This window comes from Saimiri boliviensis, chromosome 14, assembly GCF_048565385.1.
Source record: "Saimiri boliviensis isolate mSaiBol1 chromosome 14, mSaiBol1.pri, whole genome shotgun sequence".
Classification (NCBI taxonomy): domain Eukaryota; kingdom Metazoa; phylum Chordata; class Mammalia; order Primates; family Cebidae; genus Saimiri; species Saimiri boliviensis.
Window position 1 is genome coordinate 33,209,951 of NC_133462.1, and position 27,137 is coordinate 33,237,087.

Sequence of the window (27,137 nt, forward strand, 5' to 3'; positions counted from 1 at the left end):
AGACCTCAAAGCTACAGTAGCTATAAAAATATAACAGTTTATTTTTCTCAGTGGTTCTGATCCATGTGGTGATTCAGGGATTCAGGCTCCTTTCCATGTCTTCCCCCACCTTCCCCTTGGGTATCGCCAAAACTGGATCATAGGCATGTGTTATGTTCCAGCTCATAGGTAAGGAAAAGGTAGGTGGGAGCCCCCATCCAGACCCTGTGTTGGCAAATGTCACTTCTGACCACATTCTGTTGTCAAGAACTCAGTCCATACACCTGGCTGCAAGGGAGCTGAGATAGTACCCAAATGTGGGGCACCACCTTTTCTTTTTCTTTCTTTCTTTCTTTTTTTTTTTTTTTTTGCTTTTATTTATTATTTATTTTTGAGATAGGGTCTCATTTTGTCACCCAGCCTGGAGTCCAGTGGTGCACACCACAGCTCTCTGCAGCCTCAAAATCCTGGGCTCAAACGATCCTCCTGCCTCAGCCTCCCAAGTAGCTGGGACTACAGGTGCATGCCACCATGCCCAGCTAATTGTTTTTGTTTTTTATGTGTTTTTGTAGAGAGGGGGTCTCACTATGTTGCCCAGGCTGTGTCTCAAACTCCTGGACTTAAGTGATCCTTCCACCTTGGCCTGCCAAAGTGCTGGGATTACAGGTTTGAGCCACTGTGCTGGGCTCCAAATGCAGTTCTGTTACAGCGGAACAGATCTTGGCAGGCAGCTGCCACTCTCAAATTTCATGTATTTTCCTTTGCTCCATCTTCCATCCGTGTCTTCCCCAGGGGGGCCAAGCCCTTCTCTGTAGGAGTCCTTCAGTCCCAGCTCTGCTTGGCTGGGTGTCCTCAGGCAAGTGACTCAGCCTCTCTGAGCCCTCCGTGTCTTCATCCATCAAGAGGGCTAATCCAGGACTGGGGTGCAGCCTGCATGAGCACCCCTCTGGCCTGGCTGGCAGCCTCCAGCCAGAGGTGAGGTTCAGGCCATAACCTGTGGCCTGAGGGGCCCCAGAAGCCCCAGCTCCTCGGGCGTGGGCAGGAAGTGCTTCTCATACCCAGAGTCAAGCGGGGCAGTGGCCTGGGGGTGCTGGGGGGACTCCATAACCGGCGGTGGTGGCTCCATCTCCTCCACTTCCAGTATGGGGAAGTCCCCAAGGGACTGGGCCTCAGGGACTTGCTGGGAAGAGATGAGCCTATAATCCTGCCCCAGCCTCCCCTGCCCACACCTCACCCCTCCCTACTGCTCCAGGACTCCCGATCTCCGCTCTGACAAGCCGGCCGCTGGACTCACCTCCATGTGGGGCTGGCCTGAACTGCTGTTGGCAGGATCAGGAACCTTCTCCCAGATCCAGCGGGGCAGCATCTTGTGCCGTAGGTGGTGGCACCTGGCAAGCCGGGAGGAGTCAGGGCAGCGGATCCAGGTGGCCAGATGCCCCAGCCCAGGGTGCAGGGGCCATGAATGTGACTGAGCCCCGAGGCCTCCCTTCAAGCCCCGTAGAAGCTCAGCAAAATGGCCAGTTGCCTTCCCCACGTGGGCAGAGATGCTCGCATCCGACAGCCTCACCTTCCAGAGGTGGCCAGCCTCAGGCCACAGCCCATCAGGAATAAGACCCACAAGAACAGGAGGCCCGGCAGAACTTTCCACTTCAGGGTGTTATCTGGTAGGGTAGGGAAGAGATCATTCTTAATTTTTTTATTTGATTTGATTTGGTTATGTTTTTGAGATGGAGTCTGGCTCTGTCGCCGGGGTAGAGTGCAGTGGCATGATCTCGGCTCACTGCAACCTCCGCCTCCCAGATTCAAGCGATTCTCCTGCCTCAGCCTCCCAAGTAGCTGGGATTACAGACGCATGCCACCACACCCAGCTAATTTTTGTATTTTTAGTAGAGACAGGGTTTTACCATGTTGGCCAGGCTGGTCTCAAACTCCTGACCTCGTGATCCACCCGCCTCAGCCTCCCCAAAGTGCTGGGATTACAGGTGTGAGCCGCCACGGCTGGCCAAGAGATAATTCTTAATTTTTAATTTTATTGTATTTATTTTATTTTAATTTTAGAGACAGAGTCTTGCCCTGTCGCCCAGGCTGGAGTGCAGTGGCACGATCTTGGCTCACTGCAACCTCTGCCTCCCGGGTTCAAGCAATTCTCCTGTCTCAGCCTCCCAAGTAGCTGGGATTACAGCTGCATGCCACCACACCTGGCTAATTTTTGTGTTTTTAGTAGAGACAGGGTTTTGCCTTGTTGGTCAGGCTGGTCTCAAACTACTGACCTCGAGTGATCCACCCACCCCAGCCTCCCAAAATGCTGAGATTATAGGCGTGAGCCACTGCGCCTGGCAATTCTTATCTTTTTTAAAGACGGGGTCTTGCTCTGTTGCCTACACTGGAGGGCAGTGGTGTAATCAGCCTACTGTGGCCTCCAACTCCTGGGCTCCAGTGATCCTTGAGTCTCAGCCTCTCCAGGAGCTGGGACTGCAGGTGTGTGCTGCCACATCCAGCTAACTGTTTTATTTTTTGTAGAGATGGGGTTTCACCATGTTGTCCAGGCTGGTCTTGAACTGCTGGGCTCAAGTGATCCACCTGCCTCAGCCTCTCAGGGTGTTTGGATTACAGGCGTGAGCCACTGCGCCCGGCTTCCATGTAATGACTCCAGACGCTACCTCTACCCCCGTGGAGCCCATCCCCTCCCTGTGGCAACCCCATCCCAACCCCCCTACCTGGTAGGTGAAGCCGGAGGATGGGACCAGGAGGGCCTTGTCCAGCAATGGTGGATGCCATCACCCACAGCTCACAGGGACCCCAAGGAAGGTCAGGCAGGGTGACACTCTGTGTGTCGCAACTCACTGGAGAACACAAAGAAGTTGGGGAGGTGGTCAAGCCTACCCCAGGGCCTTTGCACGTGCTCTTCCCGCTGTCTGCAATGCAGCATTCTCTCCCAGGCATCTGCATAGCTCCCTTCTCATTTTTTTTTTTTTTTTTTGAGATGGAGTTTCAGCTTACCGTGATCTCAGGTTACCACAGCCTCCACCTCCGGGTTCAAGTGATTCTCCTGCCTCAGGCTCTCGAGTAGCTGGGATTACAGGTATGAGCCACCACGCCCAGCCCCTTGCTTCATTCTCTACTCAGCACTATCACCATCTCATATACTGCTTAGATATTATTCTGTTTTGTTGTTTGTTGTTTGTTTTTAGACAGAGTCTCACTCTGTGCCCCAGGCTGGCGTGCAGTGGGACAATCTCGGCTCGCTACAACCTCCACCTCCCAGGTTCAAGCAGTTCTAGTGCCTCAGCTTCCCTAGTAGCTGGATTACAGGCCTGCACCACCATGCCTGGCCAATTTTTGTATTTTTAATAGAGATGGGGTTTCACCATCGTGGCCAGGCTGGTCTGGAACTCCTAACCTCAAGTGATCTCGCCTTGGCCTCTCAAAATGCTGAGATTACAAGCGTGACCCACCATGACCAGCCTTCTCTATATATATTTAAAATAATATATGAATATCGGCTGGGTGTGGTGGCTCACACTGTAATCCAAGCACTTTGGAGGCCAAGGCAGGCGGATCACCTGAGGTTGGGAGTTCAAGACCAGCCTGACCAACACGGTGAAACCCCATCTTTAATAAATAAATAATATATAAATATTATATATATGTACATATACATATAACTTTTAACTTAGTGACATGTAAAATTTTGCAAGGTGCCAATCAAGGCAAGGTAATTATGTTAAACACAAGTCTATCAGACAGAAAAACTGAAGTACTGATGTATTTAGGGGTGAAATGACACCAAAGACTCTAAGGAAAAAATATACATGCCAGATACATTTAAACAAGATTGGCAAAATAGACCAGGTGCGGTGGCTCATGCCTGTAATCCCAGCACTTTGGGAGGCTGAGGCGGACAGATCACCTGAGCTCAGGAGTTCGATACCAGCCTGGCCAACATGATGAAACACTGTCTCTACTAAAATACAAAAATTCGCCGGGTGTGGTGGCAGGCGCCTATAATCCCAGCTAATCGGGAGGCTGAGGCAGGAAAATCACTTGGACCCGGGAGGCAGAGTTTGTAGTGAACTGAGATCGTGCCACTGCACTCCAGCCTGAGTACAGAGCAAGAATCCGTTTCCAAAAAAAAAAAAAAAAAAAGGGAACCATACCATGGAGTTTTGTCATCCTTTTATCTTTTTCACTAATAAAATATGACAAGCATCTTTCAATGTCAATAAATATAGATTGGCATCTTCATTTTTAATGGCCAAATGAGACCCCATTACATTGACAGCCAAGAGGGCATTGACGACACCATGTATGGTCCCTGGGCCAAAGAGGCCCACATGGGGACAAGGGGTGGGGCTGACTGACGGGTGGGTCTTGTGGGAGCTGGGAGGACAGGCCAGCAGGCCGGGAAGCTCACCATTCATGCAGACGGAGGGGCGGTTTCCACTCCGTGAACACAAGGTGTAGTGGGTGAGGTGGCCCCGAAGCTGGTGCCTTGGGACCTCTCCCCATGCTATGGCAGGGGTCCCTGGAGGGGCATCTTGGAGTCGCCAAAGTGTTGGGCCTACTAGGGGTGCTGGGGAGGAAGACAGTAGGTCAAGGTTGGCCTGGGTTCCAGAAGCCCCCCATCCTCCAGCTCCACTTCTTACTTAGTTCCTCTCTGAACCCCCAGACGGGAGGTGCCGAGGCCAAGCCCGAAGCAGAGACTGTGGTCACAGTGATTCGATAGGGGATCCCGACCGTGAAATTCCCTGAGTGACAAAGGAACAAAGATCAGTTAGAGTTGGCTTTCCTTCCCCTGCTCATTTTCTACTTGCTAGGTGTCTTCATTGGGGTCCCCAGAAGGACACCCTCAGATAAGGATTTGAGTGTCAGTCATTTATCTGGGAGGTAATCCCAGAAAATCCCAATAGGGCAGTAGGGGAGTGAAATGGGGAAGAAACAAATTCTCACTGTGGACGACTGAGATGCAGTCCCACGGGGGACCTCATGGGGACAGCAGAGAGCAGGCATCATAGTCAGCCCAGCTCAGGAGGAGGGAGCTGGGGTATTTATCCACCAAGCCTCATTACTTATGGTGGAGGGCTGCTTCTGAGGACCCTGAACTCCTCAGTATTTCCATCTTGCTTCTCCAGCAGGCAAAATGCCTCAGTGACCAGAAAAAGCCCTCAGGCCGGGAAACATAAGTGTGGGCAGCTGGAAGAGAGGCCTAGGGGCTCTGCAGTGGTCAGATATGAGCAGGCAATTGACAGCACGTGCTGTGGTAGCTGAGGCTGCTGCAATCCCTCCTCTAATTGGAGGCTGAATCCTATGACATCGGTGTACCCTTCCCCAACTAGGAATTTTCCATAACTGGGCCTCGACTTCTTCTTTTTTTGGGGGGGGTGGGGGCAGGGGGCGGGGGGCTTGACTTCTTTGGCTCATATAGCCTTGTGGGTCTTGGGATTGTGTCCTAAATTTGTCATCGAACATCTTCTCAGCTCTTCCAAGTCCTTTTATTTATTTATATATAAGGATTTCTTGCCAGGTACAGTAGCTCATGCTCGTTATCCCAGCATTTTGGGAGGCCAAGGCAGGTGGATCGCCTGAGCTCAGGAGTTCAAGAACAGCCTGGGCAACGTGGAGAAACCCCATCTCTACAAAAAAATACAAAAACTAGCGGGGCTTGGTGGTGCACGCCTGTAATCACAGTTCCTCGGGGCCCTGAGGTGGGAGGACTGTGAGCCATGGAGGTTGAGGCTGCAGTGAGCTGAGATCATGCACTGTACGCCAGCCTGGGTGACACAGTGAGACCCTGTCTCAAAAAAAAAAAAGGGCTGAGCCCAGTGGTTGATGCCTGTAATCCCATCATTTTGGGAGACTGAGACGGGTGGATTATTTAAGGTCATGAGTTTGAGACCAGCCTGGCCAACGTAGTGAAACCCTGTCTCTACTAAAATACAAAAATTAGTCAGGTGTGGTGGCGGGTGCCTGTGACCCTGGAGGTTGAGCCACGAGATTTGTTTGAACCCCAGAGGCAGAGGCTATAGTGAGCTGAGATCTCACCACTGCACTTCAGCCTAGGTGACAGAGCCAGCCTCCGTCTCAAAGAAAAAAAAAATAAAGAAGGGTGGGCGAGGTGGTTCATGCTTATAATCACAGCACTTTGGGAGGCCAAGGCAGGCAGATCACTTGAGGTCAGGAGATGGAGACCAGCCTAACCAACCAACATGGTGAAACCCCATCTCTACCAAAAAAAAAAAAAAAAAAAAAAAAAAAAAAAAAAAAAAAAAAAAAAAAAAAACAAGAATTAGCTAGGTGTGGTGTCATGCTCCTGTAATCCCAGCTACTCAGGAAGCTGAGTCATGAGAATCACTTGAACCCAGGAGTCGGAGGTTGCAGTGAGCCAAGATCACACCACTGCCCTCCAGCCTGGGCCGCAGAGTGGGATCCTTCAAAAAGCAAACAAAACTCTTGTGTGAATTTACACTACTTTATTATTTATTTATTTACTTATTTATTGAGACTGAGTCTCGCTCTGTCATCCAGGCTGGAGTGCAATGGCGCAATCTCCGCTCACCGCAACCTCCACCTCCCAAGTTCAAGCAATTCTCCTGCCTCAGCCTCCCAAGTAGCTGGGCCTACAGGCATGCGCCACCACACCGCGTTAATTTTTGTATTTTTAGTAGAGACGGGGTTTCGCCATATTGGCCAGGCTGGTCTCGAACTCCTGACTTCAGGTGATCTGCCCACCTCAGCCTCCCAGAGTGCTGGGATTACAGGCGTGAGCCACGAAGCCCGGCCGTCACCTTACTTGAATCATTACACTCCCTCTCTCTCTTTTTTTTTTTTTTTTTTTTTGAGATGGAGTCTCGCTCCTGTTGTGCAGACTGGAGTGGAGTGTCACGATCCCGGCTCACTGCAGCCTTCACCTCTGAGGCTCAAGCCATCCTCCTTCTTCAGCCTCTCCAGTGGCAGGGATTACAGGCATGCGCCACCACGCCCGGCTAATTTTTGTATTTATTTATTTTACTTATTTATTTTATTTATTTTTTTTTTTTGAGACGGAGTTTCGCTCTTGTTACCCAGGCTGGAGTGCAATGGCGCGATCTCGGCTCACCACAACCTCCGCCTCCTGGGCTCAGGCGATTCTCCTGCCTCAGCCTCCTGAGTAGCTGGGATTACAGGCACGTGCCACCATGCCCAGCTAATTTTTTTTTTTTTTTTGTATTTTTAGTAGAGACGGGGTTTCACCATGTTGACCAGGATGGTCTCGATCTCTCGACCTCGTGATCCACCCGCCTCGGCCTCCCAAAGTGCTGGGATTACAGGCTTGAGCCACCGCGCCCGGCCTGTATTTATTTATTTATTTTTTTAGAGACGGGGTTTCACCATATTGGTCAGACTGGTCTCAAACTCCTGACCTCAGGTGATCCACTCGTCTCAGCCTCCCAAAGTGCTGGGATTACAGGCATGAGCCAATGTGCCCAGCCTAATTTTTGTATTTTTAGTAGAGACGGAGTTTCGCCATATTGGCCAGGCTGCTCTTGAGCTCCTGACCTCAGGTGATCCACCCGCCTCGGCCTCCCAAAGTGCTGGGGTTATAGGCATGAGCCACTGTGCCGGGCCAGACTTGTTCTTACAAGTCCACCCATCCATCTCCTGTTCTTTAACAGCTGGGATGGAAACCCAGGTGACCCAAGGCCTCACCTGGTAACAGAGCACTGAGGTTCCCAGGGGGAAGCCGGACCCAGTTGAGTTTCTCTAGGGGGTCCCCATCTCCAACCCAGTCCACCACGTGCTCCTGTGGCTCCCCAGGCCCCGGCTGCCAGGTCACCAGTAGCTCCGTGCTCTCAGCGATGCTGCTGACCGCCACGCTGTGGGGGGCAGAGGCTGAATCTAGAGGGTAGAGAGAAGTCTCAGCTGCCCACTCAGGAGGTCACCTCCCACCCCTCCAGGGCGCCGAGCGGAGGGAGGCCACAGTCTCTTACCCAAGCAGACCAGAGAGAGCTTGGTGAGAGGCTCCCAGCTTGTGGCGTTGACAGCAGACACGCTGGCCCACTCTGCCCCGCTGGGAATAGAGGAATTGCAGCAGGTAATTCCTTCCAGACTCAGCTCACGCCCTCCAACCCAGAACCAGACATTGTAGCTCACCTGCACACAGGGCTCTGGGGGCTGAGGGGGAAAGGGAAAAAGGGGTTACTGCATCCCATTAATCAGGCACATACATGTGTCTCCCTGAGGTCATCTGATAAACCACCAGTCAGTTATGTACTTTTTTTTTTTGGAGACAGTTTTCCTCTGTCGCCCAGGCTGAGTGTAATGGTTCAATCTCGGCTCACTGTAACCTCCACCTCCCAGGGTCAAGCAATTCTCCTGCCTCAGCCTCCCGAGAAGCTGGGACTACAGGCGCGCACCACCACACCTGGCTAATATTTGTATTTTTAGTAGAGACAGGGTTTCACCATCTTAGCCAGGATGGTCTCAATCTCTTGACCTCATGATCCACCCACCTCAGCCTCTCAAAGTGCTGGGATTACAGGCGTGAGCCACTGCGTCCGGCCTTGTTTTTTGAGACTGAGTCTTGTTCTGTCACCCAGACTGGAGTGTAGTGGTACAATCTCAGCTCACTGCAACCTCCTCCTCTGGGGTTCAAGTGATGCTCCTGCCTCAGCCTCCTGAGTAGCTGGGATTATAGGTGCCCACCATCACACCCAGCTAATTTGTGTGTGTGTGTGTGTGTGTGTGTGTGTGTGTGTGTGTGTGTGTGTGTTGAGACACAGTTTTGCTCCTGTTGCCCAGGCTGGAGTGCAATGGCACGGTCTCAGCTCACTGAGCCTCCCGAGTAGCCAGGATTACAGACGTGTGCCACCTTGCCCAGCTTATTTATTAGTAGAGACAGGGTTTCTCCATATTGGTCAGGCTGGTCTTGAACTCCCAACCTCAGGTGATCTGCCAAAAATTTTAGCCTCCCAAAGCGCAGGGATTACAGGCATTAGCCACTGCACCTGGCCTAATTTTTATATTTTTAGTAGAGATGGGGTTTTAGCAGAGATGGGGCATGATGGTGGGTACCTGTAACTGTACCTACTCAGGAGGCTGAGGCAGAAGAATCACTGGAACCCAGGAAGTGGAGGTTGCAGTGAGCCAAGATTGCACCATAGCACTCCAGCCCGGTGACAAGAGTGAAACTCCACCAAAAAAAACCCACAAAAAACAAAAAACCAAATAAGTAAAAATAAAATATTGCATTGGGCCAGGCAGGGTAATTTACAATCGTAATCCCAGCACTTTGGGAGGCCAAGGTGGAAGGATTGCTTGAGCTCAGGAGTTCAAGGCCAGCCTGGGGGCAACATAGCCAGACCTCACCTCTACAAAAATAAAATAAAATAAAAAATTAGCTCAACATAGTGGTGTGTGCCTGTAATCTCAGCTACTTGGGAGGCTGTGGCAGGCAAATTACTTGACCCCGGGAGGCAGAGGTTGTGGTGAGCCAAGATTGTGCCATTGCAGTCTAGCCTGGGCAACAAGAGAGAGACTCCACCTCAAATAAATAAATAAAAGATACTGGATTGTGAGGTCCAAGAAGGTAGAGGACCACACCTGTCACTGTGTTCCTTTGCTTATTTGCTGAGAGCAACGGGCAAGTGATGGCTGGCACATAGCAGGCGCTCACAGGTTTGAATCAGTGAGGACAAATGCACCATTGTCTGCCATTTTATAATACTTTTTTTTTTTTTTTTTTTATGTGGAGTCTCACTCTGTCACCCAGGCTGCAGTGCAGCGGCACAATCTCGGCTCACTGCAACTTCCGCCTCCCAGGTTCAAGGGATTCTCCTGCCTCAGCCTCCTGCGAAGCTGGGACTACAGGCGTGTGCCACCATGCCTGGCTAATTTTTGTATTTTTAGTAAAGTCGGGGTTTCACCATGTTGGCCAGGCTGGTCTTGGACTACTGACCTCAAGTGATCCACCCACCTCAGCCTCCCAAAGTGCTGGGATTACAAGCGTGAGCCACCATTCCCGGACTACAATAGCTTTTTGATACTAGCATTAAACTCTTAGCAGACTGTAACATATTTTCTGGAGCTGAGTTCTAGTCTTGCTGTCAGATTTTTGCATCTGCTGCCCACCCACCTGCCTGGAATATCTGCACCGCCCTCGTAGCTCAGACCTCTTCAAAGCAGATGACACTGGTAGCAATTTGCTCCATGCCCCAGCCTGTTGCTAATCACTCTATCAACCCATCCTTGAATTTCTGAAGCAACCTCAATGGTGCAGCATGGTCAACTCTGTCTTGTGCCTTTTTTTTTTTTTTTTTTTTTTTTTTGAGAGGGAGTTTCACTCTTGTTGCCCAGGCTGGAGTGCAGTGGCACAATCTCAGCTCACTGTAACCTCCACCTCCCAGGTTCAAGCAATTCTCCTGCCTCAGCCTCCCAAGTAGCTGGGATTACAGGCACGTACCACCACGCCTGGCTAATTTTTGTATTTTTAGTAGAGACAGGTTTCACCATGTTGGCCAGGCTGGTCTCGAACTCCTGAGCTCAAGTGATCCCACAGCGGCCCCCCAGAGTGCTGGGATTACAAGCGTGAGCCACCTTGCCTGGCCTTATGTCATTGTTATTTAGGGGTTTCCTGACACGTACAGAGAAATGTAGCTGGTCCCTGAGGCTCACCTTCCATAGAAGCAAGGGTTTCTCTCCTCCGGGCGTCCCACAGAGGTTCCCTGATACCCACACATCTTTTGGAGCTGGCAAGGTTGAGGAAATGGGGAAACGAATGAGCGGGACAAGATTGGACAGACTTCTGAGGGTAGGAGGGGCGCGGATCGAGGGCCAGCCCGGACATCCTCACCAGAAGGCGGTGTCTGGAAGGACAAAACGGGGCTCCACTCGCCCCACAAAAAATCCTCTTGCTTCTCCATTCGGCATCGGCCATGCACTTTGTAGCTAGCGGCTAGCTCCAAATCTTGGATCTCAAGAGGGGCCAGGGGTACCGTCTTCAGCTCTGGTTCCAGCTAGGGGAGAGACAGGCGAGCGTGACAGGGCCAGGGCCTGAGTCAAGGGTACTTGAACTTAACTTTTTTGTTGTTTTATTTTAGGTTTTTGTTTTGAGGCAGTCTTCTTCTGTGGCCCAGGCTAGAGTACAGTGGTTTGATCTTAACTCACTGCAACCTTCACCTCCCGGGTTCAAGTGATTCTCCCACCTCAGCCTCCTGAATAGCTGGGATTATAGGCACACACCACCACACCTGGCTAATTTTTGTTTTGTTTTGTTTTTCCGAGATGGAGTCTTGCTCTGTCACCCAGGCTAGAGTGCAGTGGCGTGATCTTGGCTCACTGCTGAAACCTCTGCCTCCCAGGTTCAAGCGATTCTCCTGCCTCAGCCTCCTGGATAGCTGGGACTGCAGGCACGCGCCACCACACCCGGCTAAATTTTTATGTATTTTTAGTAGAGACAGGGTTTCACCATGCTGACCAGGATGGTCTCGATCTCCTGGCCTTGTGATACATCTGCTTCTGCCCCCAAAGTGCTGAGATTACAGGCGTTCAGCCTCCCAAGTAGCTGGGATTACAAGTGCCTGTCACCATGCCCGGCTAACTTCTGTAGTTTTAGTAGAGACAGTGTTTCACCATGTTAGCCAGGCTAACATGTTAGTTCAAACTCCTGACCTCAGGTAATCCACCCACCTTGGCCTCCCAAAGAACCTGGGAGGTGGAGGTTGCACGGAGTTGAGATCACGCTGCTGCACTCCATCCTGGGTGACAGAGCAAGACTCCATCTCAAAAAATAAAAAAGTGTAAAGTCTGGTACCCCATATCCTTCTGGGGTCTCCTTGCTCTGAACTTGTCTTCCACTTCCCTGCTGTGTGACCTTGGGAAAACTGCTTAACTCCTCTGACATTGACCTTTGCCAACTATGAAATAGAGATTTTTTTTTTTTTTTTTTTTTTTTTGAGACAGAATCCAGGCTGGAGTGCAATGGCACAATCTTGGCTCACTGCAACCTCTGCCTCCCGGGTTCAAGCGATCTTCCTGCCTCAGCCTTCCAAGTAGCTGGGATTACTGGCGCCCAGTACCACGTCCGGCTAATTTTTGTATTTTTAGTGGAGACCAGGTTTCTCTCATGTTGGCCAGGCTGCTCTCCAATTCCTGACCTCAGGTAATCCGCCCACCTTGGTCTCCCAAAGTGCTGGGATTACGGGCGTTGAGCCACCGCGCCCGGCCATGGGAGGAAGATTTGTAGCTGGACAAGAAGCGCATGCCGGCCTTTTGTGTGGTGTGCAGACGGAATCCAGGGGCAGACACGGAATGAGTCCTGGGCTGGGTCTCCGATTCCGGGATGATGCCTTAGTCCCTGCCCGGGGTAGGATGGAGAGAACACAACCGCAGCACTCACCAGGGTCCAGGCCACCTCCTGGCATCTTCGGTAGTGGAACTGGCAGATCAGAACTTTATGAGATGGCCACGTAGGTGGGGTCCAGTGGACAGTGGCCTCCAGGGGGTCATCCTCAGAAAAGTCCACATCAGGACCCAGCCGGGGGGCGTTCGGCTTCACTGGGAAAGGGGAGACCGGGGTGTACTGAGCCACAGCCTCCAAGAGCACCCACCCCACATAGAGCGCCCCACCCTCCCACCACGTTACTTTGGGTTTCCAGGTCCACGAAGACGGGGGGCCAGAGAGACTGGTCTGTCTTAGTTCCCCAGACAAGGAGTTTGTCAGACGTGGTGAGCTGTTCCCGAGGAATGGACACCCAGCTCTGCCCGGCCACCACTGCCACCGTCTGGGTTTTGTTGGAACCGCTGTGAGGAGAGAGGCAGGGATGAGACGTTCGCTCGGCTAGACCCAGGGCCATGGATTACCACCCTTGAACCGACAGAGTGGCTGCAGCCTGCTCTGCTTGGGTTCAAATCCCACCTCTGCTGCTTCAAAGCTGTGTGACCTTGAGCAAGTGACTTATCTTCTCTGTGTCTCAGTTTCCTCATCTACAAAATGAGGGTAATAAAAGTAACTGCTCTTTTTCTTTTTCTTTTTTTCTTTTTTTCTTTTTTTTTTTGAGACAGAGTCACCCAGGCTGGAGTGCAGTGTGATCTCGGCTCACTGCAACTTCTGCCTCACGGGTTCAAGTGATCCTCCCACCTCATCCCACCAAGTAGCTAGAATTACAGCTGTGTGCCACTATGCCTGACGAATTTTTTTGTATTTTTACTAGAGATGGGGTTCACCATGTTGGCTAGGCTGGTCTCGGACTCCTGACTTCAAGTGATCCACACACCTTGGCCTCCCAAAGTGCTGGGATTACAGGTATGAACCACTGTACCGGGTCGTAACTGCTCGTTTCTCTCTCTCTCTTTTTCTTTCTTTCTCTCTTCTCTCTCTCTCTCTCTTTCTCTCCTTCCTTCCTTACCCCTCCTCTCACCTCCCTCTCCTCCCGTTCCCTTCTCTTCCTTCCTCTTCTTCCCTTCCTCTCTTTCCCTTTCTCCCTCCCTCCCTTCCTTCTTTCTTTTATTTTTTATTTTTATATTTTTAAATTGAGATGGAGTTTCACTCTCGTTGCCCAGGCAGGAGGTGCACTGATGTGGTCTCAGCTCACCGCAACCTCCACCTCCCAGATTCAAGCGATTCTCCTGCCTCAGCCTCCTGAGTAGCTGGGATTATAAGCATGAGCCACCACGCCCAGCTAATTTTATATTTTTAGTAGAGATAGGGGTTTCTCTATGTTGGTCAGGCTGGTCTCGAACTCCCGACCTCGGGTGATCCACCCACTTCACCTCCCAAGTCCTAGGATTACAGGCCTGAGCCACCATGCCTGGCCCTTTCCTCTCTTCCTTTCCTTTTTTTTTTTTCAGAGACATGACCTCACTCTGTCACCCAGGCTGGACTGGAGCGGTGAGATCATTGAACTCCTGCAACCTTGAACTCCTGGGCTCAAGTGATTCTCCTACCTCCGCCTCCAGAGTAGCTGGGATAACAGGTGTGCATTACAATGTCCAGCTAATTTTTTTTTTCTTTTTTTTTTTTTGAGACGGAGTTTCACTCTTGTTACCCAGGCTGGAGTGCAATGGCGCGATCTCGGCTCACCGCAACCTCCGCCTCCTGGGTTAGGCAATTCTCCTGCCTCAGCCTCCTGAGTAGCTGGGATTAGAGGCATGCACCACCATACCTGGCTAATTTTTTTTTATTTTTTTTAATTTTTAATTTTTTTATTTTTTTTTGAGACGGAGTTTCGCTCTTGTTACCCAGGCTGGAGTGCAATGGCGCAATCTCGGCTCACCGCAACCTCCGCCTCCTGGGTTCAGGCAATTCTCCTGCCTCAGCCTCCTGAGTAGCTGGGATTACAGGCACGTGCCACCATGCCCAGCTAATTTTTTGTATTTTTAGTAGAGACGGGGTTTCACCATGTTGACCAGGATGGTCTCGATCTCTTGACCTCGTGATCCACCCGCCTCGGCCTCCCAAAGTGCTGGGATTACAGGCTTGAGCCACCGCGCCTGGCCTCAATGTCCAGCTAATTTTTAAATTTTTTGTAAAAATGGGGTCTTGCTATGTTTCCCAGGCTGGTCTCCTCTAACCCTTGGCCTCAAGCAGTCACATACTGAGACTCCCATCTCTACAAAAAAAAGTTTTAAGAATTAGCCAGGGGTGGTGGTGTGCACCTGTGATTCCAGCTACTTGAGAGGCTTGGGTGGGAGGATCGGGGGAGCCCAGGAGGTTGAGGCTGCAGTGAGTTGCAATCGTGCCACTGCCCTCCAGCCTGGGTGACAGAGTGAGACCCTGTCTCAACAGCAACAACAAAACCATACACGTGTATATACAGAAGGAGAAAGAGGCTAGGCATGGTGGCTCACACTTGTAATCCCAGCTCTTTGGGAGGCTGAGGCGAGTGGATCAAGAGGTCAGGAGTTTGAGACCAGCCTGGCCAACATGGCAAAACCCAACCCTGTCTCTATTAAAATTACAAAAATTAGCTGGGCATGGTGGTGCACACCTGTAATCCCGGCTACTTGGGAGAATCACTTGAACCCAAGAGGTGGAGATTGCAGTGAGCCAAGATTGTGCCACTGCACGCCAGCCTGGGCAACAAGAGCAAGACTCCATTTAAAAAAAAAAAAAGGCCGGGCGCGGTGGCTCAAGCCTGTAATCCCAGCACTTTGGGAGGCCGAGATGGGTGGATCACGAGGTCGACAGATCGAGACCATCCTGGTCAACATGGTGAAACCACGTCTCTACTAAAAATACAAAAAATTAGCTGGGCATCATGGCGCGTGCCTGTAATCCCAGCTACTCAGGAGGCTGAGGCAGGAGAATTGCCTGAACCCAGGAGGCGGAGGTTGCGGTGAGCCGAGATCGCACCATTGCACTCCAGCCTGGGTAACAAGGGTGAAACTCTGTCTCAAAAAAAAAAAAAGAAAGAAAGAAAGAGCCGGGCATGGTGGCTCCTTCCTGTAGTCCCAGCACTTTGGGAGGCCAAGGTGGTGGATCACCTGAGGTCAGGAGTTCGAGACCAGCCTGACCAACATGGTGAAACCCCATCTCTAGTAAAAATACAAAATTAGCCGGACATAGTGGCGAATGTCTGTAATCCCAGCTATTTTGGGGGGCTGAGGTAGGAGAATCGCTTGAACCTAGGAAGCAGAGGTTGTGTGAGTGGAGATTGTGCCATTGTATTCCAGCCTGAGTGACAAGAGTGAAACTCTGGCTCCAAAATAAAAGAAAGAAAGAAAGAGAAAGAGAAGAGACAGGTTCTCACTGTCTGTTGGCCAGGCTGGTCTCCAACCCCTGGCCTCAAGCGAAATTCCCACCTTGGCGTCCCAGTGTTGGGATTACAGGTATGGGCCACCATCCCCAGCCTGAGGAGACATTTGAATAAAGGCCTGAAGGAGATGGGGACAGAATCTCATGCAATAGCTAGAAAAACAGCATTCCAGGAAGACGGAGGCCGAACTATGCCTGCTGTGTTTGACAAATAGTAAGAAGGGGCCACACGTGGTGACTCACGCCTGTAACCCCAGCTCTTTGGGAGGCTGCAGCAGGCGGATCACTTGAGGCCAGGAGTTTCAGACCAGCCTGGACAACATGGTGAAATCCTGTCTCTACTAAAAATACAAAAATTAGCTCTGTGTCTTGGCAGACGCCTATAGTCCCAGCTACTTCGGAAGCGGGAGGATCTCTTGAACCCTAAGAGACTGCAGTAAGGTGCAGGTTGCAGTGAGCCGAGACGGCACCACTGCACTCCAGCTGGGCAACAGAGTGAGACTCTGTCTCGAAAAAACAAAAGTAAAAATAAATAAGTAATAAGTAAATCAAATCAGTTCGTCCAACGGATGTCTGCCCTCCCCGATGCAGCACTATTCACAATAGCCAATATGTGGAATGTGTCCATCACCAGATGTATGGATCAAAAATATGTGGTATATATTGGGAGGCCTAGGCAGGCAGATCACAAGGTCAGGAGTTCGAGATCAGCCTGACCAAGATGGGGAAATGCCCTCTCTACTAAAAATACAAAATTCGCCAGGTGTGATGGTGCACACCTATAATCCCAGCTACTCGGGTGGCTGAGGCAGAAGAATCGCTTGAACCCGGGAGGCGGAGGTTGCAGTGAGCTGAGATTGTGCCACTGCACTCCAGCCTGAGCAACAAGAGCGAAACTCTGTCTGTTTCTCTCTCTCTCTCTCTCTCTCTCTCTCTCTCTCTCTCTCTCTGTGTGTGTGTGTATGTGTGTGTGTGTGTGAGTGTGTGTGTGTGTTATATGTACACAATGGAATACTGAGCGTGATGGCTCACGCCTGTAATTCCAGCACTTTGGGAGGTTGAGGCAGGCAGATCACTTGAGGTCAGGAGTTCAAGACCAGCCTGGCCAACAAGGTGAAACTCAGCTCTACTAAAAATACAAAAATTAGCCATGTGTGGTGATGTGCACCTGTAGTCCCAGCTACTTGGGAGGCTGAGGCACAAGAATAGCTTGAACCGGGGAGGCAGAGGTTGCCATGAGCTGAGATTTTGCCACTGCACTCCAGCCTGGGTGAAAGAGCGAGATTCTGTCTCAAAAAAGAAAAGAAAAGGAAGGCCGGGCGCGGTGGCTCAAGCCTGTAATCCCAGCACTTTGGGAGGCCGAGGCGGGTGGATCACGAGGTCAAGAGATCGAGACCATCCTGGTCAACATGGCGAAACCCCGTCTCTACTAAAAATACAAAAAATTAGCTGGGCATGGTGGCACGTGCCTGTAATCCCAGCTACTCAGGAGGCTGAGGCAGGAGAATTGCCTGAACCCAGGAGGCGGAGGTTGCGGTGAGCCGAGATCGCGCCATTGCACTCCAGCCTGGGTAACAAGAGCGAAACTCCGTCTCAAAAAAAAAAAAAAAAAAGAAAAGGAAAGAAAATCTTGGCTAGGCATGGTGGCTCACATATGTAATCCTAACACTTCAGGAGGCTGAAGCAGGCAGATCACCTGAGGTCAGGAATTCGAGACCAGCCTGACCAATATATGATGAAACCTCGTCTCTACTAAAAATACAAAAATTAGCTAGGCATGGTGGCACGTGCCTGTAATATCAGATACTCGGGAGGCTGAGACAGAAGAATCGCTTGAACCCAGGAGGCGGAGTTTGCAGTGAGCCGAGATTGTGCCATTGCAGTCCAGCCTGGGCAACGGAGCAAAACTCTGTCTCAGAAAACAAAAGGAAATCCCGTCATTTGTAACAACGTAGATAGAACTGGAGAACATTAAGTTACGTGAAATAAGACAGGGAAAGACAAACACTGTATGTTTTCACTGATACACGTGGAGTCTAAAACCTCTGAACTCCTCCTAGAAACAGTGAACTGGTGGTTACAGAGGCTGGGCGGAGAAGACGGCAGTCAAAGAGCACAAATTCTCAGGCTGGGCATAGTGGCTTACACCTGTAATTCCAGCATTTTGGGAGGGCAAGGTGGGAGGATCGCTTGAGCCCAGGAGTTCGAGACTAGCCTGGGCAACTGAGCAAGACTCTGTCTCTACCAAAAAAAAATTATTTACTTTTTAAATTATTCTTACTTTTTTTCCCTCCTCTTCCTCTTTCTTCTTTTTTATTTGAGACAGTGTTTCACTCTTGTTGCCCAGGTTGGAGTGCAATGGCATGATCTCGTCTCACCACAACCTCTGCCACCCAGGTTCAATCGATTCTCCTGTCTCAGCCTCCCGAGTAGCTAGGACTACAGGTATGCGCCTCCACACCTGGCTATTTTGTATTTTTAGTAGAAATGGGGTTTCACCACATTGGTTAGGCTAGTCTCAAACTCCTGACCTCATGATCTGCCTGCCTCGGCCTCCCAAAGTGCTGGGATTACAGGCGTGAGCCACTGCGCCCGACCTTTTTTTTTTTTTTTTTTTTTTAAGAGAGATGGGTCTCACTATGTTGCCCAGGCTAGTCTCCAACTCCTGGGCTCAACCCATCCTCCCGCCTCGGCCTCCCAAGTTGCTGGGATTACAGACATGAGCTACCACTACAGAAAATTTTTAAAAATTAGCTGGTCATGGTGGTACATGGCTGTAGTTCCAGCTACTGGGGAGGCCGAGAAGGGAAATTGCTTGAGGCCAGGAGTTTGAGGTTGCGGGGAACTGTGATTGCACCAGTGCACTCCAGCCTGGGTGACAGAGCAAGACCTCTTCTCTAAATAAATCAATCAATACAAAAATCAATAAAACTAAAATAAAAATAGAAAGAGGGACCTTCTCTGACTCCCCCTCCCTGCACCAATTAAAACTAGGCCCCTGCCGGGCGCGGTGCCTCACACCTGTAATCCCAGCACTTTGGGAGGCCAAGGCGGGCGGATCACCCGAGGTCAGGAGTTCGAGACCAGCCTGACCAACATGGAGAAACCCCCATCTCTACTAAAAATACGAAATTAGGGGGAAGAGGCGGCAGGCACGAAGAAACCCCCTAAAACAGCCTAAGAGGCAGGCCAAGGAGATGGATGAGGAGATAAGGCTTTCAAACAGAAACAAAACAAGGCGCAGAAGAAACTCGAGGATCTAAAATTGAAGACTGCGGGGAACGGGCCCCTGGCCACAGGTGGAATTAAGAAATCTGGCAAAAAGTAAGCCGTTCCTGTGCCTGAGGAGATGGTGACCCTTTATTTCATCCGTATTTAAACATCTGTATTCCCTGCCATAACATCTTCTGCCACCGATAGCTGGAATTGTCTTGGAGATGTTGTACATTTAAGAATAAACTTTAGGCCGGGCGCGGTGGCTCAAGCCTGTAATCCCAGCACTTTGGGAGGCCGAGGCGGGTGGATCACGAGGTCGAGAGATCGAGACCATCCTGGTCAACATGGTGAAACCCCGTCTCTACTAAAAATACAAAAAATTAGCTGGGCATGGTGGCACGTGCCTGTAATTCCAGCTACTCAGGAGGCTGAGGCAGGAGAATTGCCTGAACCCAGGAGGCGGAGGTTGCGGTGAGCTGAGATCGCGCCATTGCACTCCAGCCTGGGTAACAAGAGCAAAAACTCCGTCTCAAAAAAAAAAAAAAAAAAAAAAAAAAGAATAAAAAAAAAAAAAAAACTTAAGGCCAGGTGCGGTGGCTCACGCCTGTAATCCCAGCACTTTGGGAGGCCAAAGCAGGCAGATCACGAGGTCAAGAGATCAAGACCATCCTGGCCAACAAGGTGAAACACCATCTCTACTAAAAATACAAAATATTAGCCAGGCATGGTGGCGCGTGCCTGTAATCCCAGCTACTTGGGAGGCTGAGGCAGGAGAATCACTTCAACCCGGGAGGCAGAGGTTATGGTGAGCTGAGATTGTGCCACTGAACTCCAGCCTGGGCAACAAGAGCAAACCTCCAGGCTGGGCACAGTGGCTCACATCTGTAATCCTGGCACTTTGGGAGGCTGAGGTGGGTGGATCACCTGAGGTCAGGAGTTCAAGACCAGCCTGGCCATCATGGTGAACCCCCATCTTTAAAAAAATTAATTAATTAATTAATTAATTAATTAAAATTTTTTTAAAAAGAGCAAACCTCCAAAGAAAAAAATCTGGGAGGTGAATGGTAGCCAGGATAGCACCATGGGAACGTACTTAATGTCACTGAACTGTACACTTTTTTTTTTTTTTTTTATGAGAGGGAGTTTCGCTCTTGTTACCCAGGCTGGAGTGCAATGGCGCGATCTCGGCTCACCGCAACCTCTGCCTCCTGGGTTCAGGCAATTCTCCTGCCTCAGCCTCCTGAGTAGCTGGGATTACAGGCACGCGCTACCATGCCCAGCTAATTTTTTGTATTTTTGGTAGAGACGGGGTTTCACCATGTTGACCAGGATGGTCTCGATCTCTTGACCTTGTGATCCACCCGCCTTGGCCTCCCAAAGTGCTGGGATTACAGGCTTGAGCCACCGTGCCCGGCCTGAACTGTACACTTAAATATGGTTAAGATTGTAGATTTTGGCCATGCATGGTGAGTCGTGCCTGTAATCCCAGCACTTTGGGAGGCCGAGGGAGGTGGAGCTCTTGAACCCAGGAGTTTGAGATCAGCTTGGGCAACATGGTAAAACCCCGTGCTTACTAAAAATATATAAAAACATTTGCTGGCTGTGGTGGTGCGAGTCTGTAGTCCTAGCTACTTGGGAGGCTGAGGTGGGAGGATCACCTGAGCCTGGGATGTCGAGGCTGCAGTGAGCTGTGATTGTCCCACTGTGCTGTAGCCTGGGCGACAGGAGTAAGAGTAAGACCCTGTGCCCGCAGACACTTTGGAAAGATTGTAAATTTTATTTTATTTTATTTTTTATTTTTTATTTTTTTTTGAGACGGAGTTTCGCTCTTGTTACCCAGGCTGGAGTGCAATGGCGCGATCTCGGCTCACCGCAACCTCCACCTCCTGGGTTCAGGTAATTCTCCTGCCTCAGCCTCCTCAGTAGCTGGGATTACAGGCACACACCACCATACCCAGCTAATTTTTTGTATTTTTAGTAGAGACGGGGTTTCACCATGTTGACCAGGATGGTCTCGATCTCTCGACCTCGTGATCCACCCGCCTCGGCCTCCCAAAGTGCTGGGATTACAGGCTTGAGCCACCACGCCCGGCCGAAAGACTGTAAATTTTATGTTGTATGGTTGGTTGGTTGGTTTGAGACAGAGTCTTGCTTTGTCACCCAGGCTGCAGTGCAGTGGCGCAATCTCAGCTCTCTACAACCTCTGCCTCTTGGGTTCCAGCAATCCTCCTGCCTCAGCTTTCCGAATAGCTGGGAATGCAGGTGCTCGCCACCACGCCTGGCTAATGTTTGTATTTTTAGTAGAGATGGAGTTTCACCATGTTGGCCAGGATGGTCTCCAACTCCTGACCTCAGGTGATCCGCCCAACTCAGCCTCCCAAAGTGCTGGGATTATAGGCGTGAGCCACCGTGCCTGGCCTATTTCCCTTTATTTATATTATATTTTATTTTTTTAAGAGACAGGCTCTCTAAAACTATGAACTCTTGAACTCCTGGGCTCAAATGATCCTCCCACCTCAGCCTCCCAAAATGCTAGGATGTCAGGTGCGAGCCACCTCACTTGGCCCTATGATTGCCATTTAATAGAGAAATGAAAAGGAGACTCAAGTAGGGAAAGTGACTTGCCCAGGGAGACACAGCAAAGAAATGAGGGCCGGGCCCGGTGGCTCACACCTGTAATCCCAGCACTTTGGGAGGCTGAGGCGGATGGATCACCTGAGGTCAGGAGTTCAAGACTAGCTTGGCAAACATGGTGAAACCCTGTCTCTACTAATAATACAAAAAATTAGCCAGGCCTGGTGGTGGGTACCTGTAGTCCCACGAGAGGCTGAGGCAGGAGAATCAGTTTGAACTCGGGGGGTGGAGGTTACAGTGAACCCAGATTGCACCATTGCACTCCAGCCTAAGTGACAGAGGTAGACTCCGTCTCAAAAAGAAAAAAGAAATGAGGAGGGTCACCAGAATTAAAGGGCTTCAGAGTATTGGGGGAAGGGGCAGACTCCTGGGACTTTTCTTTCCTTTTTTTTTTTTTTGAGGCAGAGTCTCACTCCATCCCCCAGGCTGGAGAGCAGTGTCTCTTGGCTTGCTGCCACCTCTGCCTTTAGAGTTCAAGCGATTCTCCAGCCTCAGCCTCCTGAGTTTCAGGGACTACAGGCCCAGGCATCACCCCTGCCCCCACCACACCCCCGCTAATTTTTTGTGTGTGCATTTTGAGTATAGACAGGGTTTCACCATGTTGGCCAGCCTTGACTCTTGGAAAGCAGCCTGGGACCTGCGCGGCCACCTCCAAAGCCTCAGTTTCCCACATCGCCTCCCTGTACTCACTACTTTTGACTCTGGAGGTGTAACTTGGAGGGGGCTCCCAGGTCCCCAAGAGGCTCCCATGAGCAGTTCAAGTCGCCGAAGGGCCCAACTCCGTGGCACTGCAGTGGCCCGGCGCTGCCTGGAGAGGGAGGCAGAGGATCTCAGGGAAGGGGATCGAATTCCCCCTTGCTGCCTGCAGACCCCAGAATTTGGACTTCTGACAGTTGCAAGGTCGGGGGGCGCTTAGGGAAAAGAGCAGCCAGCAGGAAGAGGGGGCGCTAGGCACCCCTCCCCGGGCTCCAGGCAAAACCCCCCTTTCCCCGTGCTCGCCACATCCTGTAACCACCCAGAGAGCTCCCCCACCCCGCCCCGGGGCTCCGGTTCGACCTCGCTGCCGCCCATTCCCCAGTGTCGCAGGGTCCCTACCGCGGGAGGAGCAGAGTGTCGCCTGCACCTCCGCTGCTCGCTCTGCAAACGGCGTGGCTCACCCTGGAGCATCGGCGCCTTCGCGGGAGCGCGCAGCGGCTGCGCCCGGGACACGAGCTCCCTCCAGCACTCACCCTGGGGACGCGTCCGCTGGAAAAGCACCCACAATAGAGGCAGCAGCGCCAGCTTGGACAGCGGCCACGGCCGGAAAGGGGCGCCCCTGCCTCCCCGCATGGCGCCCCCCGCGCGCCCCGAGTCCGGCCTCGCGCTGCCGGGCCCGCGCGACCGCGTTGCTCGGCTCCCAGCTCTGGGTACAGCGCCGGAGGCGGCGACGGGAAGCTGAGCCACCCCTGCAGGCCACCTCCGCACCTTGTGCTCCGGGTCCCCGCCCCTTCCCCGCGACGGAAAGTCCCTGGCTAGAGCTGCTGAGGGGGAGTGGAGAGGCGACCTGAGGCGTCTGGGGGTGGGGGACTCCGAGGGGAGCGTACCACCTACGGCGCGCCCCCTGAAATCTTTCCCACGCCCAACACCCACCCACCCACACACACACACACACACACTCTGCCAAAGGCTTGAAATTTTTATTATTGGAGTTTGGGAAGATTCTAATGTGCCCAGAGCTCTCCTAGGGGGACCACCTGCCACTTTACTGGGGTCCATGGCCTTGGAACTCTGGCAGGGGAGTTGGAGGGAAAGAGGCTGGAAGGCAAGGAAAAGAAACGTGCAAAGGCCAGACTGAGACAGAGGCTTAATTTGAGCTGGCCAGGGGACAACGGCCATAGTTTGGACTGGGCAGGGGACAGGGGTCTCCGTGTGGCCCCTCTAGGTAGGGTAGGGACCCAGTTGTAGCAGTGGAGTGTGTAAGCCAGGCAAACACATGGTTTGGGCTGGGGAGAGGTCAGGGGTCAGGCTCCGGGGTCCCCACTTGGCCAGGTAGGGGCACAGCTTGCTCAGGGGACAGGGTCATGACAGGCTGGTCAAAGAGCAGATGGGGTCGGGGGACTGTGCCTGAGTCCATAGTGCCTGGCCTCTGTGACTTGCAGATGAATGAATGAATGTGTGAGGCTTGAAAGGCAGGTGCCCCACCAGAAACCAGTCTAGTGGTTGACAGGACTGGGGCATTGGTCCTGGCACCCATGGCTACCCAGCCCTCGAACTAGCAGAGGCTGCTGATCTCACTTTTGCTACAGCCCCATTTGCAGCAGCTGCTGGAAAGGCCAGCCAGGACATCTCGGCTGCCCCGAAGAGCCCGGCGGGTTCCTTGCCAGCTGGGTTGCCCCCTGTAAAAGGCCTCAGGGGACTTGGTCAGGGTCAGCCACTCGCTGGACCCCACAGCCTCATCCAGCTTGCCTGCCAGATGGTCTCCATCAGCGTCTGCATCCGGGAAGCTGTCTCCTGCAAAAGAAGCATAGAGTGAGTGCTCAGATTCTGGCTGGGCAGGCAGATTATTCAACCTTACTAAGCTTGACTTTCCTCTCCTGTCATTTATTTACGTAGTATTGTTTTTGGAGACGGAGTCTTATTCTGTTACCCAGGCTGGAGTGCAGTGGCGTGATCTGGGCTCACTGCAACCTCCACCTCCTGGGGTTGAAGTGATTCTCCTGCCTCAGCCTCCTGAGTAGGTGGGATTATAGGCATCTGCCACCAGGCCCAGCTGATTTTTGTATTTTTAGTAGAGACAGGGTTCACCATGTTGGCCAGGCTGGTCTCAAACTCCTGACCTCAAGTTATGCACCTGCCTCAGCCTCCCAAAGTGCGGGGATTACAGGTGTGAGCCACTGCACCCGGCCTCCCTTACTCTTTATTAATTGAGGCCCTGGTCCATTTGGGAGCTGGGCTGGCTGAGCATGAATCCAGCCTCTCCAAACTATAATCATTAGGAAGTGAATTTACTTCTTGGAGCCTCAGTTTTCTTTTCTGCAAAGTGGAAAAAAAATAGTTACTCCAAACTTCTCAAGCTTTATAAGGAGTAAATGAGTTAATATCCATTTTTTAAAAAACTTAAGACAATGAGGCATGACAAGCACTCAAAAATGATTGTTTAGGCCAGGCACAGTGGCTCGCACTTGTAATCCCAGCACTTCAGGGCCCCAGGCAGGAGAATCGCTAGAGTCAAGAGTTCAAGAACAGCCAGGGCAACACAGCACTACCCTGTCTCTACAAATAATAAAAAGTTGGACATGGTGGCACAAGCCTGTAGTCCCAGGTACTCAGGAGGCTGAGGCAGGAGAATTGCCTGAGCCCAAGAGGTCGAGGCTGTGAGGCTGCAGTGAGCTGTGATCACCCCACTGGACTCCAGCCTGGGCAACAGAGCAAGGCTCTGTCTAAGAAGATAATTATAATTTATTGAGCACTTACTGTGTGTCAAACAACATTTTAAGTGCTTTAGCAGGTTAATTTTTTTATTCCTCTCAATGAAACCAGATGAAGTCGATGCAGTTAGTATCACCCCCATTTTCCAGAGGAGACCACGAAGGCAGGACTTAGTAAAGAATTTGCATGGCCAGGTACAGTGGCTCATGCCTGTAATCGCAGCACTTTGGGAGGCTGAGGTGGGTGGATCATCTGAGGTCAGGAGTTCGAAACCAGCCTGACCAAGATGGTGAAACACCATCTCTACTAAAAATACAAAAATTATCAGGGTGTGGTGGCACAAGCCTGTAATCCAAGCTACTTGGGAGGCTGAGGCACGAGAATCGCTTGAACCCAGGAGACGGAGGTTACAGTGAGCCAAGATTGCACCACTGCACTCCAGTCTGGGTGGTAGAGTAAGACTCTGTCTCAAAAAAAAAAAAAAATTGCACACAAACACGTAGCTATTATGTTGTAGAGCTACTATCCGCATCCAAGTGGTGTGTCTGCTAGGTCCACGCTCTTTCCTATCCTCCTTCTCACCGTCATGAATATCTATTGATTTGCCAGGCTCCTGCCCCTCATGAAGCGAGGTCTCCTCTTCTCCCAGCTCTCCCGATACCTCCCAGACTGTGCCTCTGCCCTGTTTACACTCTGCCCTGATCTGCTCTGACTTAGTCATACCACTTAATCCTGCAAGGTTCAGGAACTGTCTCCCCTTCAGAGATACACTCAGAGACTCTGATCTCAGCACTTAGGGAGGCCAAGGTGGAAGGATCTCTTGCGCCCAGGAGTTCGAGACCAGCCTAGGCAACATAGTGAGACCCCCCCGTTTCTTTTTTTTTTTCTTTTTCTTTTATTTTCTTTTTGAGACCGAGTCTTGCTCTGTCACCAGGCTGGAGTGCAGTGGCATGATCTCGGCTCACTGCAACCTCTGCCTCCTGGGTTTAAAGGATTCTCCTGCCTCAGCGTCTTGCGTAGCTGGGACTACAGGTGCCCGCCACCATGCCCAGCTAATTTTTGTATTTTTAGTAGAGACGAGGTTTCACCATGTTGGCCAGGATGGTCTCAATCTTTTCACCTTGTGATCCACCCGTCTCGGCCTCCCAAAGTGCTAGGATTACAGGTATGAGTCACTGTGCCCCACCTTGAGACCCCTGTTTTTACAAAAAAAAAAAAAAAATTCTAAAAACTATCCAGGTGTGGTGTCAGGTGCCTGTGGTCTCCGCTACTCTGGAGGCTGAGGCAGGAGGATCGCTTGAGCCTGAGAGGTCAAGGCTACAGTGAGCAGCGATGGGGCCACTGCATTCCAGCCTGGGCAATAGAGTGAGATCACATCTCAAAAAAAAAGACACTCGGAGATGGGAGGAAAAACCAACTTGTGGGGAGGGTCACCCAGTAGGTGGCACAATCCAGCTATGTGTATACCACAGGCTTCACATGACCTGCCGGAAAGGGTTGGAAAACACTTGAGTGTTGTCTTTGTGAATGACGCTCTCCCCACCCTCACGTCTGGAGCATACGAGCAGCAGCTTTGCTTTGCAACGGGCTTGGCTGGCGCATAGTAGGTGCTCAGAAAAGAGTAGCCCATCCTCCGACTTACAGCCCTCATGCATGGCTTGCAACCTCCCATCCCAGCTCTGCAGCTCTGCTCACTCCTAAGCGCTTGTTTCAAGGCTGGGCAGGTGTCCCTAGCTGGATGTGGCAGGGCGGGGACCCTCCTCCTCCAGCAACCTCCTCTCATCTCTGTCCTTAGCTCCTGGACCCATCCGGGCACCTGTTCCCCGCCTCCATCCTCTTTCCCCCCAGCCTCACCCATAGCTTCACGGGCCAGGATGTCCGATCGCCTCCACCGGGAGCCCCCGCAGGTGAAGATGACTGCTCGGATGAACTCTCGGCCGCAGAGCTTCACTCCGTAAGGCGCTGCCCGGGCCTCAGCCCCCGGCCACAGCTCCCCGGTCAGCACCCACACCGCCAGGAGCAGCAGCAGCCCGTACCTGGCCATGCTGGACAGAGACACCTTGGATTCGAGAGCGGGCCGTGTCTCTGCTGCCTCCTGGCCCCCCATTTATACATCGTGGCTCCCCCCAACTCTGCCTGAAGAAAGCTGAGTGCCTCCCTTATCTTTCCC

The 27,137-nt window shown here is 51.6% G+C and overlaps 2 protein-coding genes across 7 annotated transcripts; both read right to left on the minus strand.

Moving 5' to 3' along the window:
* Positions 1-12: 12 nt before the first annotated feature.
* Positions 13-23,039, minus strand: IL27RA (interleukin 27 receptor subunit alpha). Of its 6 annotated transcripts, XM_074384532.1 has the most exons (15): positions 22,789-23,037; positions 22,250-22,367; positions 12,599-12,756; positions 12,353-12,510; positions 10,808-10,970; positions 10,630-10,703; positions 8,110-8,130; positions 7,947-8,026; positions 7,666-7,832; positions 4,626-4,727; positions 4,394-4,552; positions 2,697-2,822; positions 1,547-1,640; positions 1,274-1,367; positions 13-1,155 (listed from the first exon to the last, which is right to left on the minus strand). In XM_074384532.1, the coding sequence occupies exons 1-15, from the start codon at positions 22,886-22,888 to the stop codon at positions 871-873; spliced, it is 1,899 nt and encodes a 632-aa protein (XP_074240633.1). In that variant the 5' UTR covers positions 22,889-23,037; the 3' UTR covers positions 13-870. The 6 variants fall into 6 exon arrangements, with proteins under 6 accessions (XP_074240633.1, XP_074240631.1, XP_039322780.1 ...); XM_074384530.1 differs by having other exon boundaries at positions 7,666-7,854; positions 10,630-10,970; positions 22,789-23,039; XM_039466846.2 differs by having other exon boundaries at positions 7,666-7,854; positions 7,947-8,130; positions 22,789-23,035.
* Positions 23,040-23,810: 771 nt separating this feature from the next.
* RLN3 (relaxin 3) lies at positions 23,811-27,026 on the minus strand. Its single transcript, XM_003941704.4, has 2 exons — positions 26,822-27,026; positions 23,811-24,049 (listed from the first exon to the last, which is right to left on the minus strand). The coding sequence occupies exons 1-2, from the start codon at positions 27,009-27,011 to the stop codon at positions 23,811-23,813; spliced, it is 429 nt and encodes a 142-aa protein (XP_003941753.4). The 5' UTR covers positions 27,012-27,026.
* Between the last annotated feature and the right edge of the window lie 111 nt (positions 27,027-27,137).

Bases quoted from the DNA above. Each gene is read 5' to 3' on its own strand.
- IL27RA (XM_074384530.1), bottom strand. From the start codon at position 22,888: ATGCGGGGAGGCAGGGGCGCCCCTTTCCGGCCGTGGCCGCTGTCCAAG. The intron at 12,757-22,249 runs GTGAGTACAGGG...CTCTCCTCACAG, and splicing joins CACCTCCAGAGTCAAAAGTA to CGGTTCCAACAAAACCCAGA. The intron at 12,511-12,598 runs GTAACGTGGTGG...CCCCTTTCCCAG, and splicing joins CGTGGACCTGGAAACCCAAA to TGAAGCCGAACGCCCCCCGG.
- RLN3 (XM_003941704.4), bottom strand. From the start codon at position 27,011: ATGGCCAGGTACGGGCTGCTGCTGCTCCTGGCGGTGTGGGTGCTGACC. The intron at 24,050-26,821 runs GTGAGGCTGGGG...CTTCTTTTGCAG, and splicing joins CCTGGCCCGTGAAGCTATGG to GAGACAGCTTCCCGGATGCA.